At 43.4% G+C, this 17,307-nt stretch overlaps 1 protein-coding gene across 5 annotated transcripts in view; it reads right to left on the bottom strand.

Moving 5' to 3' along the window:
• Positions 1 to 17,307, bottom strand: part of rspo2 (R-spondin 2) — a 76,768-nt gene that overhangs the window by 58,750 nt on the left and 711 nt on the right. For 2 of the 5 annotated variants that reach the window (XM_050046098.1, XM_050046099.1), the window contains one exon: positions 14,094 to 14,409. The exons of 1 other annotated variant lie outside the window; for it this stretch is intronic. In XM_050046098.1, coding sequence (XP_049902055.1) covers positions 14,094 to 14,193 — 100 coding nt within the window. In that variant the 5' untranslated portion in view covers positions 14,194 to 14,409. Of the gene's footprint in view, positions 1 to 14,093; positions 14,410 to 14,653; positions 15,171 to 15,871; positions 17,296 to 17,307 lie in introns of those variants that run through there. 2 more of the 5 variants (XM_050046100.1, XM_050046097.1) reach the window with 2 other exon arrangements.

Raw genomic sequence — 17,307 nt, 5'->3', positions numbered from 1 at the left:
ACTATCAAATGTTAATATAAAAAGCTGTGTTTTATTACTTCCAGTCACTGATTGATAGTGCTGGAAAAAAAACTAAATCATTCACTTCAGTAAACTGGAAAAAGGGATGGAGGGGTGGATCATTGAATCAGTAAAGTGAAAATCCTGCATCAATTAATTAAATTAACAAATAACTAGTAAAGTAATAATGTGTTACAGAAGGTAAAACCAATATTTTCATTTTTTTAGTAGCGTTAAATAGCCTACTTAAAGAAAACGTGTCGGTATATTTTGGAAAATGTCTGTGGTATAGAATGAATCAAAATGTTTGTTTACAATTACTACCATGTAGAAAACCCCCACATCACATCGGGAAAAGAAACGGTGCTGAGCAGACACTGCCTCAATTCAAAAATCAACATCAGTTTAAGTGTACACTATATTTAGAATATTTTCACCGCTTAATATTTCCATCAGACAGCCCTTTCCGATGGGGAGCCAAAGCCGTTATCTCAAAGCCACCAGATCCCATCAACAAAAACAGTCATTTTATAAGTCTGGTCTACCGCTGCCTCAATCAGTTAATGTGTAAGGTAGAGTGGTGAAAATATTCCAAATATAGCGTACACTTAAACTGACACTGATTTTTTAGGTGGGTCTTTTTGGTGGCTAAAATTCGTTTTGCTGTAGCCCCGTCCACAGTAGTAGGTTGCTTAGCTTCAGTGCTGGTAGATTTGGTTTATAAAAGATGCTAGCAAAGCAACCCAGTACAGTACAGATAGGTTGGAGCACAGTGTTTAACATACATTTTTAAAAATTACATTCACGACATCAGAAATCAACATGTCTGCCATTTCACATAGCTACACAATTCAAAACAATTGCCTGTTGTCTGCCTGGAAGTGTTAGCACGATGTTACGGTGATTCCGTCTGTGAAGCTAACAGCTGGTTAGCTCAGCTTAGCACAAGAATTGGAAACAGGGAGGAACAGCTAGCCTGGCTCTGTCCAAATGGAACAAAATCTGCCCACCAGCACCCGTAAATTTCCAGTCTTTGCTTAAACAAGATAAGCTAACGAGCTGCTGGCTTTAGCTTCACTTTTCAGAGACAAATATGACAGTGGTATCAAAGAAAACAAGCATGTATTTTCCAAAACGTCATACTAATCCTTCAAGCTTACCTTAAAATCCTAAATTACTTCTGTGAAAGTCCTTAATTACCTCCCAATACTGCTGACTAAAGACGTCATAAAAATAGTTTTACTGCAGTTAAATAATTACAAGTAAAAGTCCTGCAGTCTACACCTAACAAAGATAAAAGTGCAAATATCATATCAGCAGAATGTATTTATAGTGTCAAATATAGAAATATTATGCAGCAGAACAGAGTTTAATAAGAGTTTAATTATTACAAATTAATAATGTTGTAGTTGGTGGAGGAGGAGCTATTTTTAACTTCTTTAAATACTGTTATACTGGATAGTTTAATATACAGTAATATGCAGCATATTTTACAAATTGGTGTTTCTTAGGCCTGTGTAAAATCTCAATTAATTAAAGCAGCAAGTACAATTGTTACATGAATGTAGTGGCGTCAGTGTTACATTACCCGCTGACTGCCATGTGGTAGATTTCACATAATGTCACTTGTAGGCAGTTGATAAAAGCTTTTACGTTTGCTATTTGACGATTCTTTCACTTAAGACGTAAGTTTTACATTATTTGCTTGGTTGAAATAAGTAGAAGAAGCAGGTAGTTAGCACAAACGAAAGTGCACTACCTAAACAAACTCAGGTTTTATCATTGACATGTGATCTGTAGGAAAGACAAAGCTTTTTGAATAATAGACGGAGACTAAACAATAACAAAGAAAAAAAAAATGCTACCAAAAAATAGCGTATGCTGACTAACTGCCTCCATCTCCCTTCATACTGATTTCAAGTAGGACGTCTGCTACAAAGTTCTACCTCATTAACCCTTTAACAAGACACAACCTCCGAGCCCTCCTCGCCCGCCGAGCACAACAGGGAGATGTGAGGTGATCGCCAGGGTCAAAAGTGGAGTGCACCACAGGGGACAGATGGCAAAGACATGGTCTCACTTTCACACATGGTGCCTGCCACAAAAAAAACAACAAAACCCTAAACATCAAAGACTTATTTTTCTCCCCAGAAAAACTGGGCTGGATCCAATATCTACATTACGCTTCTCATGGGGAAAGAAGACAACTTGTCTTGTTTTCTCAACTCACTGAAGTCTGTTTTCTACTAAAGGATTGGCCACAGCATTATATGACCATTGTGGTGGTTAGAGGGTGATGTATTAGACTGATATTTTAACTCAAGCTGTCACCAGCCAATAGATTTATCCATTTGTCTTTAAGTGCGATCATGTCTTCACCAGTAACTTGAGCGTTATCCCAAAAGCACAGGCACACAAATATAATAAAGAGAAGTTCATCTGAGGTGTTTCACAGGCCTGTGATATACAGCTTTGTTGTATCCAGATGAGAGCAGCCACCTTCTGCTTTAGCAGGTGTCTGGATCACATCTGGCGTCATGTTCTCACACCACCACAAAACTGCACCTGAATGGCTGGCACTGCCCGAGCTTCTTAACAGGAACTGGCTTGTATTGGCTCTGAAAGAGCCACACTCAGCCCTCAGGAGCACACGTTTCTTTTTCTGCAGTGCCCTTTGAGGGAGACTTGGAATAAATGCTTTCATAAAGTATGAGTGGCCTCCACAGGCCAAAATGGAGCACATAAAGCAAAATGACTGTGGTGCAAAGATAATTTCCTCTCAGTAAAAGTACTACATGTGCTTCTGGGTGTGGAAATGTCACGAGTTGCCACAAATAAAAAGAAAGAATAAGTCAGAGCTTTGGTATCCAGGTGAGCTAGAATCTAATGAAGGTGTTAGATGTTGCGATAAAGGGAACTTTTGGATGAAGAAACTGGGACTTGCATCCAAAATCTCTGGGTGGCATGAGGTCACGAAGTGTATCATTACATGCAAGCAACAGATGCGTGGAGCTGTACCTGTCTTGTGCCTACATGCCACAGTGTTTACTGCTACAAATGAGCAGCAAATTGCATTGTCATGTATTGCCTGCTGTTACATTCCAAAGCACTGGATGTGCCAAAGAGCTATGCAATAACTTAACCACAGGAGTTGTCTCCTCTTCTCTAAACAATGTCTTAGATGCAGTCTCTTATTCTGCAAAAGATAACCCCTCGACCTCTAAAGTTATGTAAGCTCTTAATAAGAATACACTGTTCTGGCCACTCATATGCATATGCATGTGTGCCCTCGTGCTCGTTGATGATGATAACCAGCCCCACATTGTCCATTACACTTCAGCGCTGCCTATTACTGCACCAAGGCAGTACCATCTCTGAAGCCATTAGCTGGTAAACATGTAAACTACATGTGACCCCTGTCCACAGATACCTATTATTTATAACTCCTGCTGGTGACAGCTGTTTACACAGCTAAGGCTGCTGCTCCTGAGACCTGGCCCCAGTCCAAATAAAATAATATCCAGTTAAGGAGAAGTCAGCCAAGATGTAATACAAGTGCATAACTAGAGGGGGGAAAAAGAGCAAAGGAATCTGGGAAATGTTAATGGACTTCTTTTTCTTTTAAAGCTTAATACTTTTCTGTCTAGCATTGTCTCTACCGCAGCCTTATTTCATTGTCTGGACCCTAAAACAAGATTAGTGAGAAGCCCTGATGGAGAAAGAAAAGTCAAAAGTGGTCACCACAATTGATGTCCTCTTTGACAAAGTGCAACGTAAAAATGTGAAGATTACAAATTGACTTCCACTTTCCTTTTACACTATGTATGCATGTGTGTGTCCTGAGCCTGCATGGCGTGCAGCCAGGGTGAGCACAAAAACATACATGGGCTTAAGTCAACACAGACAAGTACAAGACAAACAACAACAACGACCGCAACCACATGACAACTGGCTCAGACAACCACTGTATAACAATGAGCGGGGCTGGGCCCATTCTGGTGGACATTGGGCCTGTGGTGGAGAAACATTTCGGCTTTGGCAACTCAAACTCATTCAGTGACAGGTGAACTGACAGCTCATCCAATGCGGCAAAAGTTCAAATCAGTGAACTGTGGAGGGAGTGAAAGATTGTCATGGTAACCAATTACACCTGAGATTTTTCATTTACAGTATTATAAATACATTTGAATTAGAATTTTGAATATTACAGCTAAAACTCCACTAAGACAAAGCTCTTTATTAACCCACATGTGGATGACAGTAACGGTGATTGAGATCTGATAATCACCAAGGGCAAAGCCTTTGATTCACATTACTTTCACACTTATCAAACCATTCAGTGACCTCATTGCCCTGTATGAAAGCATCTGCGTTTGTTGATTCGTCACCCATTTATTCAGACATTTCCTTTAATTTGTCACCCGTCTGTATTTTACTTATGCAACCCAACTGCAACAACCACGGAAGCAAATTGCCAAGCTGTAATTGGATTGACAAGATGTTGGATCCACCCACAAAAGGCTGATTGTGTGAGGCGTCAGCGAGGACGCCATTCAGTCTGGCTGTACCGAGGCTGTAAAAATCAGACTTTCTTTTATAAAATTTGCCGATCTGAACAATCCTAACCCTACGTTCCTCTCTGGACATTGACCAAAGCCCTAAAAACTCATCTTTGTTCAACAAAATTACATATTTAGACATTTCATTCCATGAAAAAAATCTCCTCATGCCTTAGATCCAACTCTACACCTTTGCCTTATTTGGTGCATGCTGATTTATGAATATGCAAACTAGCCTTGCCCCTTAGCCGCCCATGTGCAGCTCAAGCATACCTGGTCATCTTTGACTCTGCTCATCAAACAACCAAACCTCTACTTGTAATCAGAAAATGATAGCATAAGGCTTCAGCTGAACTACATTATCAAACAGCTAATGCTGCTAATATTAGATAAACCTGATCGCCTGACAAGTTGAACTGAAAGTGAAACTTGCAAAACACAATACATAGCTACGTAATATGGCTTCTCCTCCTTTCGCTGTAGCATTATGGAAAGCTGTACCCTGCAAGCTGGTTTGTCATGTAACAAAGCCTGGAAGCCTGAATCTGCGTTCTTATGACTGTCATTGATACACAGTAAATTTTTTGAGACGATAATATGTGTTTAGCTTGTTTCTGCCGCCCCCAAGTGGCCAAGAAATCAGTTGACGCAGGTTTACCAACTGTAACATAAAACACTGGGGCTAATTTAATTACTGCTTGACAGCTAGGATGTTTGCAAGTTAGCTTGAAGTTTTGTAAGGACAGACAGAGGTGCTCTTTTATCACAGATGCAGCACATCAAGATGAGCGACACTTACTGTGGTGTGAGCTTGAACGACTCCGGCAGAACGAGCAATGTACTCTGCTGCCTCGAGGCAAACTATTACGTACTGTAGCTTCCATTACATGATTGATCTACAATCTTATTGCTTTGCTCTGATAACAGACAGATGCATGTCCCATTCAATCCCTCCTCCACTGCTCTGTGCATCCTCTCTTCCCATCACTGTGCTTCTTCTATTCTGACCACATAAATCTTGAGGGGATGACCCTCTAAGACCTCTTTACATCTGACATGCACGCTATGTTGCCCTCTCTGTTCTTCCCCCTCACTCTCTGTCTTCCCCTCTCTCCACAGAGGGAGTCAGAGAGACAATGAGCTCAACATCGGGGCCCAGTAATGACTCCCAGCCTTGTTCCTGATTAAAAACACACCGGGTGCTTCTGCACTCCGCAGGCAGCCATGAGGCCTTCCCCTCCTCACACCACAAGGGCCTGAGAGCAAGGAGATAGAGGAACAAGCCAGCCTCAACACAGCCCCATGCCCAAGAAAAAAAAATCCAGTGTAAGCCTTACCCACTGTAGAATTCAAAGCTCTTGTCCCAACTAGTCCAAGCCTAATTCCAGGCAAGTCTTCATTTAGTCTAAGGGTGCCCAATTACCATCATTAACCCCAACCTCAGCCAAAGCCATAACAAAACCATAACAGAGGCTGCCTGCAGTCCTTGGCTCGGATACATCAAGGGTGGGGCTAAAATATCCTGTCACATATTTGCACGTCTCTTTAAAGTGTGCTGGGTTTATCTTACACACTACTTGATCATATTGGCAGAAAATAGTGAGAATTACTTGTTTAATCAAGCATTTAAGTACTGAAGCAATTCAATGATACAGCAACTCCATGGATGGACACGTCAGACAGCCTGTATGCAACACTGGGGGCAGCTGCACCTTTACCTTTACCTCTCCATGTCCATACTTGGGCCACCAAATTACAGGCGAGCACAGCAGAGAGACCCTTTATTGCATCTGACCAGCTCACTTCCTCTCCATACCAAAGGCATTGCATGCTGAGCTTTATTTTGATGTGGCGTGTAAGCATAATTAGAGGTCCCATAAAAGCAGGGAGAGGGGGGAAAAAAGGAGTCTTGTCCATCTGTCGAGTGTTAGAGGGTGGGCAAGGGGGTAGCGATCAGAGCCCCATGCCTCGCTGCTGTTAGAGCGGCAGCCATTCGAACAGGCATTGATGCAAACAGCCTTTAGCGCCAAACTACAGTCAGTGTGTGTGTTTGTTTCTGCACTCGTCGGTGTATTTTCTCAAGGGGCCTCCTTGAGTTTCAGATTTCCAGGCCTTGCAGATCGATGCAAAGTAGGTACTGGTCGGCACGCACACAGAGGAACACACTGACATGGCAAACAAGAGCAGATACAGAGTGTGGCTTTTTATAGAAACACTAGACATTAAGCATCCTTTCAAGGGCTCCTAGATTCCTGAATTTGTACAGCTCCTCTACACATTTAGGACAGGTGAGAAATAAAATTCATGGCCTGTCAAATAGACTCAGTTACCAACTTGAATAAAAACAAAGGGGATTAAAGGGACAGTTCACGCCAAAATCAAAAACACATATTTTCCCTCTCACCTGTAGCGCTATTTATCAGTCTAGATTGTTTTGGTCTGAGTTGCTGAGTCTTGGAGATATGGGCCATACAGATATCTGCTTTCTCCAATATGATGGAACTAGATGACACTTGGCTTGTTGTGCTCAAGGTGCCAAAAAATTAATTTGAAGAACTCATCAGCAATGTCTCTGTCCAGAAAACATGACCTTGTTACTCATGATAATCGACAGACTTTGTTGTGAGCAGTTTCATGAACAACAACCACACCTACCAACAGTATGACCGTGTAACAGGAAGCATGCATCTACTGATAGCTCACCTAGAACCACGGAGCTAGCTAACGTTGCAGCTCAGCCGAGGAGGACGCCACATCTTTCCACATCTGTCTCTTGTCCATGAATAAATGCATACTTCCTTCTGGACAATGTTGACGGGTGTAATTCGGTAGAACTTTTTTTGGCGCTTTAAGCACCACAAACCAAGTGCCACCTGGCTCCATTATATTGGAAAGAAGAACAGTCATGAACTCACACCAGAACAATCTGGGTTGATAAATAGCACTGCAGGTAAAAGGAAAATGTATTTTTGATATTGTGGTGAACAGTCCCTTTTCAGGAAATACATTGACTTTCTTGAGAAGATCATAACCACTCTCACATACGTCTTTATGTTAAATATGAAGCTATCACCAGCAGCTGATTAGCTAAGCTCAGCATAACAACTGGAAACAGGGAAACAGCTAGCCTCGCTTCGCCCTACTAACACCTCTCTAATTCATAATTGCACATGAATGTTTTCCCCAGTTTTACACGGAGTTATGTGTGAGAATATTTCTTAGCTGGGACCAGCACCTTCTTGAAGTGTGCACTGGTTGCCTGGCAACTGCTCCTACCAAGAAATAGTAAAACGACAGATGGTTAAACTACGCTAGGCTATATTTTAGCGTTAAACTAACAAGCTGTAATGGTTACTTTGTGAGCTTGCAGTGCAAGTCGGTAGATTTTAACTTCAGACGGAGCCAGGCTAGCTGTGTCCTACTTTCACTTTTTGTGCTAAGCATAACTAGTCAGCTGCAGGCTCCAGCTCAAGCCACAACGTCCGGGGCTGAAAAATGAAGTCAACATGGAAGTGCCAAAAACTGCAGTTCTTTGAATGGCCACTTGAGGCTGGCTCCAGAAGCAAGACAATCCCCTCAGACACCTATGTTAAAATGTCCAGCTTGACAGCAGAAATGGGGCTCAGAGGCAGAGCGGGTCGTCCTCCAATCAGGAGATTAGCGATTTGATCTCCAGCTCCCTAGATGGAGGCTCATCCAGTATGTATGTCAAAGTATATTTAAGCAAGATACTGAACCCTAAATTTCTCCCAATAGCTGTTCCATTGGTGTGTGAGTGTGTTAAAAAGTAGCAGGTGGCACCTTGTATGGTAGCCTTGGCCACCAGTGTGTGAATCTGACTTGTAGCTTTGAGTCGTCAAAGGACTAGAAATTAAATTCCATCCAACCCATTTAAATAAACATGTCTACAGCCGGGTACAAAAAGCGGTTTTGAGCCCTATAGCTAATTTCAACATTCATGACAAATGTACCAAGATAGCCGTGGCCAAAATGCCAAACTCAAGGCTTAAAAACAGGAGTCCACAAACCAATGGGTGATGTCAAGGTAGCTACGTCCATTATTTTTACAGTGTATCCTCCTAGCCAAGACTTAGTAAAGCAACAAATGTTTACACTACACTTTATTCTAACATAAGCTAGAAGCTATAATATTTAATTTGTGAGCTGTTTCCCCTGCTTTCAGTCTTAATGTTAAGCTAAGCTAACCAGCTGCAGGCTCCAGTTATGTATTTACCACACAGACATGAGAGAGGTGTTGCTCTTCTCATCTCAACTCTTGGCAAAAAGTGAATAAGTGTACTTTTCAAAATGTCCGAGTTTGATTTAATTCCTTTATTTTGTAAACAGCGAAGGGGAAATTGGTCATTTTTAACAATTCCCATGCTCAAATTCACTGGGGAAAAAACACAATGGATGCCTATTGTACCCACATCATTACCTCTAAACAGCTCTTCACTGAATTCTTTTAGAGGTGTGTATTAGTAATGTGAGAGGTAAGTAGTCTGGAAGTGCATTTCAGTGTAAGCCTAAGGGGCTCCATCTCCGGCTCTGGGCAGCTCTCCTACCTGTGAAGAACTTGTATGAGTCATTTTTTCAAAAAATGCTCCTTTTGTGTTGTTGTTTTATGTGTGGCACTCAGAAATGATTCCCACATTAGAATTTTTACTGCCCAATAAACTTGAGAGAATCGGACCAAATTGGCTGGTCATATTTAGTAGCTTTATAAGGAAACGTATTAAGGTGTAATTGCTTCAGGGGAGTGCGCAATTGAGGGAACGGGCATAGGTGAGGGTTACAAAATCGCCCTCGCACTCTGGAGGGACACTGCGGTTTTTGTCTGCTGCTCGGGAGTTTCCAATCACCATGAGGAAATATGGAGTGTATTATGAGATTTTATATAATGCGTTCATTTTATTTCACATTTCCGAAAAAGTGAAGTTTTACAGTGTGGTAAAATGTAGCCTGAAATAAAACCATCTGTTTGGCATTTAGTTTTGCCAGCACATGGGATCCTCTGATGACAGTGATTGAGGGTGGAAGAGAAGATCCCCCCGTGTATTCCCCCAGAAAAAGAAAGGAAAAGGAGGGACCAAATCTGCTCACAATGAATGTGTCTTCACTGTGATGTGATAGATGGAAGTGCAAAGAAGTGTTACAAAACAAGCTTTCTCATCCATGTGAAATACTGAAACATGGAGCAACACCCAAAGAGTTGATAGATGAGTATGAATCTGATCTCTCACTTCCTTGCCTTGTTCAATCCACAAACCTGCTACTTAAAAACATGGGATAAAGGATCATTTAGCCAATTAAATTCATTAGGTTAATTGAGTTTTTCAGACACAGGAAAGACAGGAGAATAGTTTTTTTTTCTGAGGGGAAAACAAAGAAAAAGTGAAACAGATCATCCCCGCTTTGTCACGTGGTACCCAAAAGAATCTCTCCCTGTGTCTCTCTCTCCAGTAGAAAGTTCATGCCACTGCATGTTTTTTCCTCTGCTGGGGTTTTTCGGCAGTGTAGCATGGCATGAGCGCACTGAGGAGCCTTTCACCGGCTTCATCTGATACCGCTGTGACTCGGAGCAGGAGCTGCGCTACAGGCCAGGATCGACATGCATGGGTTAGTAGGTCAAACAAGGAGCTAGTCTTTCGACAGAGTTCGGAGGCTGGGTCAGACTAATGTGATTTATCAATACAGCACATAAGTGAATCATTGTCCTTAATGGCCATGATAATCCCCGAGACAGACCGTGGACGTGATTGGTGGAGGAGTTGGGGGTGGGTGAGGGTGGCTGTTCTGGACTTGATGTCTTCATTAGAGCATCGGGAACATGCACCTGCAGGGTGTCCGTGTATCTCCCTGTGCTCTTTTTCTCACAGACACACACACCTTTTGAGCACATACACACTCAGATTTACACTTATGGAAGCTTGGCTGATGGGGCCAGGGAGAGAAAAGACAGAGCTCTGTTCCTTGACGCCGGAGCTCAGGCTCAGGTCAAGACTCGGCTCGCTGTAATCCCTCTCAGGTGATGCTGTTCACATTCAGCCGTTTCCAGTTGATCTGCTTAAATATGCCTTCCTCATCCCCTGAAAAGCCCCCACCTCTTCTCAACCGGCGCAACCTCCTCCATCCTGTCAAACCTCAGATCACTTTTTAGCATTTCCTTCGAGTGATGAGTCAAATAAACAAACTCCTTCTGTTTAATGGAATAAATAAAAGGCTCACATCACCTGGATTAGAGTAGCATCATGTGAGAAAGCCTTGTTAACAGACGTGCCATCTGCGGGGCTTTTTTTCCCACTTTTTCCAAGAGTGGCAAGGCTGGTTTAAAAGCAGCCTCTTGGAGCATTCCCTCTCCTCCCCGTTAGGCACTTAATCAATGTATTATATTGCGCCGAAGTACCGGGTTCCAACATTAACACTTACACCCACAAACCTGGGACTTTGTGTGAGCTTTCAGCACACTGAGGCCTGATTTCCAGAGCTTAGAAAGAGAGGCCACTTTGTTTGAATTACTTATCTGCACTCAGAGATGCTATAATTCTATAACTTATACAGCCAGAAACTGCAATTGACTACAAATGTACAAAATAATCCAGTCTTTTTTTTCTATATTATCAACAAACCACAAAGTCAACTCACAAGTGTGAAAGAGTATCAAGTTCCCACACTCTTTTTATGGGATTCATTGTTGAAAGAATAGTCAGCCACAAATCATTATTATTTTCTGTGAGCTTTGGCGTCAAAAAGCCGCCACACACACCCTTGTTGCTGACTGTCATGAGCGGTACAAAATGTCATGCATCTCTGACCTCACTCCTCCCACCCTGCTAGGCTGCATTAGTTTCATCCAATCACTTTTGTCCTTCAAAACATCTGGGAACGCTGTTAGAGTAACAGATTACACAGTCGAATATGATCTGAGACACGCTGCGGCCTGCTGGGAATTCAGATGTCTGGGCAAGACGTGGAAGGGTTAATAGTATCACATGGCAACTTTTCACCACTCTTGGGCGCTATTACCTATTCATTACCTGTTTAAACGTCTAAGGGCCCCACTGTGTGGCTCTGTTCCTTCAGGCAGCATTGGTACTCCAGCCTGATTTTATGTAGTCAGCAGGTGGCATCATTAGCCAGAGAATAAAAATGAAAAGTAATACCCTTGTGTCTAGCTATGATATCATAGGAGGGCTCATTGGCATCATTTCCTTGCTTCTAGTGGGGCAGGATAGGGGGTAAGGAGGTGTAAATTTAATATGTTTTGTCATCTGTTTTACATGAGGAAAAAAATGTATATGCACAATTGCCGCAGCCAAATGGGAGGTTGGGTCATGCCATGCAGCGAGTGAGTAAGACAAGATCAGCCCAGAAACCACACAAAGATCCCAATCTTGCCTCTACTCATACATTTTAGCGGGCTCGAGTCATACGCAATGACTGTTTTCTCCTTGACATCCCCTAATTATAATGGCATCTCCATCCTTTTTTACACCTCACTTGCTCATGTGGCTACATGTGCACGGTGTATCAATGGCAAAACTTTTTCTTATGCATGTAAAAAAACAACAACAAAAAAAGTGAAATTATGCAGGATGTGTTTTGTTAGCCATAAAACAGTTACACCTGGGCGAGCCGAGTGTGGCCCAAATTGAGTTTCTAACGTGTCTGGGTCTCAACACTCCTGAACGGTTTGGATAGCTCCCTTTGCATGCCAGACAGGCTGTGTATAAAGCTGTCACAGGAACCTTGAGGGCTAGAAAAATATTCAAGCATTTCTGGGCCTATTGGACAATGATCTCTTACACATGCTTCTTTCAATATAACCGTGATAAATAAAGGAAGGAAGCAAATACCGAACACTTGGCCGGCTGCCAACACTTGCTAGAATGGCACTTTTGGCCCAAAGTGCTGTCCCCCCCTCAAACACACACACACACACACACACACACACACTTTCAACAATACTGTAAGGGCAAAACCAGTACATATTTGCATGGGATTAGTTTGACAAGTGTAACTTCCGCTCTGAGAGCTGGGATAACATTGTGTAGCTTATAGTGTTCAGCCTAAAGCTGTTCTTGAGGTCAAATGTGTAAGTTAACCTCTTGATCTCATCCACATTGGTTAGCCCACCCTCCACCACTCCCCTCTCTCCCTTTCTGTCTCTCTCTTCCCCTCTTTTCTCTCTCACACACACCACACAGATAAACTACAGACACATGTAAAGACTGGCTTTGCTGCTTGACCGTCCAAAATGCCCTCCAGGTTTAAGCAGCTCCAGAAAAACATTGATCATACTATAAAAATTACATTCTACTGGATATATACTATCTCAGATCACACAGCCCTCAGAGAAAGAAACACACAGAGGAGCTGAGAAACGTGTGTGTGCCAGTACCCCGCAGTGATTGCCTGATTATTTGCAGATGGGCAGTGGAGGGCTTGCAGAGTGTGGAGGTTCCCCCTGGCACGCAGCGCATATGATTAAATCTGTGATTGCCTTACAATTTACAAGACCCCCTCTCTCCTGACTTTAGTCTTTCTACTGTACTGCCGTACTGTGCCGACGCTGCCCAAAAGTCGGCGACATGCTCCCCGTGCGTAATTCTTCTCCTCCTCTTATGGTCACCCCTGAGGGTCTTGGCGATGTGTTATGTCACAGGTCTGAGGAGGGCTCGGCGGGGGCCACTTTACTAATCCCACTGTCTCCTCATTCATTCAGAGTATAGAGTAGTATTTACAAAGGGGCTGATCCCCTCCTCGACTCCCGCGCCTCCGCTGAGCGATTGTTATGCGGGTTTCCTACCAACTGTTCAAAGTGGTTATGAGATCAATTAAAACCAGCTTAGGGGGCTGGAGTGGAGATGTGCAATTCATAAGTCAGGGGAAGGGGATTCCGTATCTATTCATTAAATAACTCCCAACAATACGACCCCCATAAGCCGCCAGCTCCCTATAGACCGACCCGCACCAGCAGCTTTTTAGCAGTTTCACATGTCAATAATATATGGAGCTCTTTGTTGGAGGCACAACATCGGGAAGTAGCGTTAATAGTCCGTCTGACAGCCAGGTGTTAAACACAATTAGCCAGTCCAACCGCGGTTTCATATTAATTTTGGACAGCCACACGCGTGGCCAATTTTGCGCACATTTTACGCATTAGCTACCGGCTCTGAAATCGTTGCATAATATGGAAAATCTTATTTTAACAGGGTAATAAATTTCATCAGATGCATGATTTGAATCTTTCAGTGTGAATTTCTGGAATGTTTCTGAATTACGTCTGTTTTAAATCGGGAACCCTCACCTGTGCACTTCAGAAGCCAAGCACAGATAGTCATCAATATTCCATGTCATAGGCTACTGTTCGGACTTTCCGCCTCCTCTGTGCGCACACGCGGACATTCAACAAAACGTGTTAGCAACCTTGTTTAGGACTGTTGCCGTTTCCTCCCGTGACCTACCCAAACTCTTTCGCCATCTGTTAAAGTCACCCCCTGGATGCTGCTCCAGGCTACAACCCCGTCTTACCTCTTTTGTTTCTCCTCCAGCGGTGCGACGGCGCCTGACAGTTGCTGTACTCCATACAGTTCAATACGATCAGGGCAAAGGAGAAGAGTCGAAACTGCATCTGGACGGCGATCTGTTGTTCGGACTCCAGTAAAAAGGTGCCAGCGGGGCTCGGGATGAATTCTCTGACTTTGTAATGTCCTCCTCCAGTTTCTTTAGTCGATCCTCAAATGTGTCAAACATCAGACGGGATGCGACATGTTATCACGCCGCCGATTGGGATCATTTTATGAAGCGCGCTGATCCTCCAGTCACTAAAAGTGTCCGCTTTGGTGCGCTGCGGGGAGAATGACAAAAGGAGGTTACTGTGATAACAGTGTAATGAAATCAACACCTTCCTAAACAATGATGCGTGGGGTGATAAGAGGGGGATTAAAAAATGAACTGATCTTCTGTGTGTTAATGTGTTGGAACAATCACAGATGCAATGCGTGCTGCTCAAACGCCCCTTCCAAAAAAATAAGCGCAGCCGTGCGTAATAGTCGCCAAGACGCTCCGTGAAATATTGTGTCGGTGTATACCTTGCATCAAATGAAGTGTTATTCCGCTCCGGTCCACTTTTATGTTCCCTCTGAGTGCAAGTGCGGCTCGGGAACATGCAGCATCCCTCTTTGTGTGAGAAACTTGTGTCTCCAGAAGAGAACAGAGGTCCGAGGAGGAGGAAAAAAGGTGGTCGCGGTGAAAAGGGGGGGATTTCCTTTCCTCTCCTCTCTTGTGAAAAGCTTTAGATTCCGTTTACCTGCGTTTCCTCACTCGCGCTCGTCCGGTCCGCGTCCTGTAGCGCAGCGCAAACAAAACTCACATGTGTTGCTTTCTTTAAAACGGAAAACGAGAGCCGGCGAGTGAGTGTGCGTATTGCGCGCTGGCTGCTGAGGTTGAGCGGTGGCTGACTCCAGACTGGTCCTGATGCTTGCTGCCTTTTTCCTCATATAGCGCCGTGCCGCTGTCACGTGTGGAGATTTCTAGTTTTGTGTTTCCTTCTTATTTAAGATGTTGAAGATGACATTTAGTGTAGTCTCCCCCCACCTCAGCCTCCCCCCCCCCCTCCGCGCGCACTCACCCACACTGGCCGGTGCGAGGTTGCCTCTGGGTCCTAGTGAGCGCAAAAAGCTGGAAAGGAAACATCCCGCAGGAAAAAAAGTTCATGTAGTTTATTTTAGGGGATATGGGATTGCAGCTTGTCTGCGGCGGGCAGGAGTAACTTTATTGTTGGCTATTTCAAAATCCAGAATATCGCTTTAAAATTCAGCAGGGATCCCACTTTCTTACACGATTTTACTGCTTTTATATGAATGTCTTCCTATAAGTTTCAAATCAAAGTGTCTCAGCTGAAGATTTCAAAGAAAATGAACAGAGTAATTGCGACACAGACAATCTAACCATCTCGGTTCAGCTTTCTTCCGCTGACGATAGCCCTATTGAATAATTAGAGGTTCGCCCCCCAAAAAAGCAATTATCTACATAATGTGCGTAATGATGTGGGCCCGCAAGTCAACCATCTCGTCACGCCTCTTTTATTGCGCACCCAGGACCACGCTGCCTCCCCATCCCCACCCCCTTCTCTCAAATTAATGATAATCGTAGGGGAGGCTGTAATTGTGGGACATGAATAAATCATTCAGTAAATTCAGGGTTTTCCAGACTCGGGCCTCTCACACTGACCCACGCGACCTCATCAGCTGAGACATGTGAGATGGTCAGTGGAGACAAAGATTGTCCTTCAGTCAGAAGCAACTTACCTTGTGGAGGGGGGAGACATGAGAGGGCTGGCAAGCATCCACGACACGGTGACATTCAAACGCTGGCTGCTCGTCAGTTACAAATCAGAGATGAGACAGTGGGGACTGTGGAAGTTAGTGACAGAGGCTCCTGGGAAAGGAGTCAAACTGTAGTCATGTGTACATGTGAGCAACTAAATAAGGCATTTCTGTGATTTTATCACCTTCCTCAACAACTGCTCTCCATCCTGATTGCAATACAAGTTGTGAATGCTCTACCCCCTTCAGCCACTAGGTGTGGCACTTAATCTTTTATTTCAGGAAATTATTTACATGGGAGAGTTATATTGTCCATGGCAGACAGTCTGCATCAGCACAACTAGCGTGGAACCAACAAAAAGCCTTTTATTAGACAAGAAAATATAATGATAATGTGTATTGATAAAAAATTATAACACATTTTCAGTGAAAAAAAATACTATAAAAAATATATTTTTCACCTTAAGTGTGGTGCCCTCACTGACCTCCAATCCTAATACTCAAAAACTTAATTTCCATGCTGGTTTCACACTTTAAACACCACAGAAAGTGGTGAAAAATATATATTTCTACCTTCAGGCAGTTAAACATACACTCACTTATACACACACACAAGTGCAAGTTTCCATTTCGTCACTGGAGCTGATTGAAAAAAGTATGTGTGGGGGAAAACCTCTAACAATATGTAAAGAAAAAAAAGAGAGGAGGAATCGTGGTGGTTTCCTTGCCAAAACCTATAGTGACCTTTGTCCTGACTTTGTTTATTTATTTATCCAGAGAGCAGTGACAGACATTGTGGTCAGGAGGGCTGTTAGCCGCAGGCAGTGCCTTTGGTTTGGATTCCGCTCTAAAACAACATCTGAGAGTGCACGGGTAAGGTGAATGTGATAATTTAGGCCTCCGGCACTTTTATTTTCATGATGTGTCATGGAGAAGGGGGCCGGTAAACCAATCACTTTATTCTCCCCATCCCTCCTCTCCTTTCCCTCTCCTCCCTCCCTCCTACTCAGTTGCAGTGCACATAAGTGGAGGTGACGTCAGCATTTGGATGGTCTGGCTCCGAGCCCTCAGTGCCATAACAGCAATGAGGGGAGCTGCTGTACACCCTGTCCATCACACATCCAGACTGCGATGGTCTTAAGCGTGGGCTGGTGTCACAGTTTACAAGGTAAAAGAAAAAAGAAAAAGGAAAAAAAAGTTCCAGGCCACAGTGGTCATGTGGAAGTCGCAAAAATGTCAAGCAGGGGATGAGAATGAGGCAAAGTGGGAAAGTTCAAGTTATACTTAGCACCCTTCTGTGTCTGTGGCTTCCAAAGTGTCCAGAAATAATCTAACATGACATTCACAAACAAAGCAGTAACGGCACAGCCCACATGTACAAATACAACTTTAGTGTCACCAGAAGTCTGGTTGACGAA

Source organism: Epinephelus moara, chromosome 6, assembly GCF_006386435.1.
Source record: "Epinephelus moara isolate mb chromosome 6, YSFRI_EMoa_1.0, whole genome shotgun sequence".
Taxonomy (NCBI): Eukaryota; Metazoa; Chordata; class Actinopteri; order Perciformes; family Serranidae; genus Epinephelus; species Epinephelus moara.
This window is presented reverse-complemented; position numbering and strand designations above follow the sequence as displayed.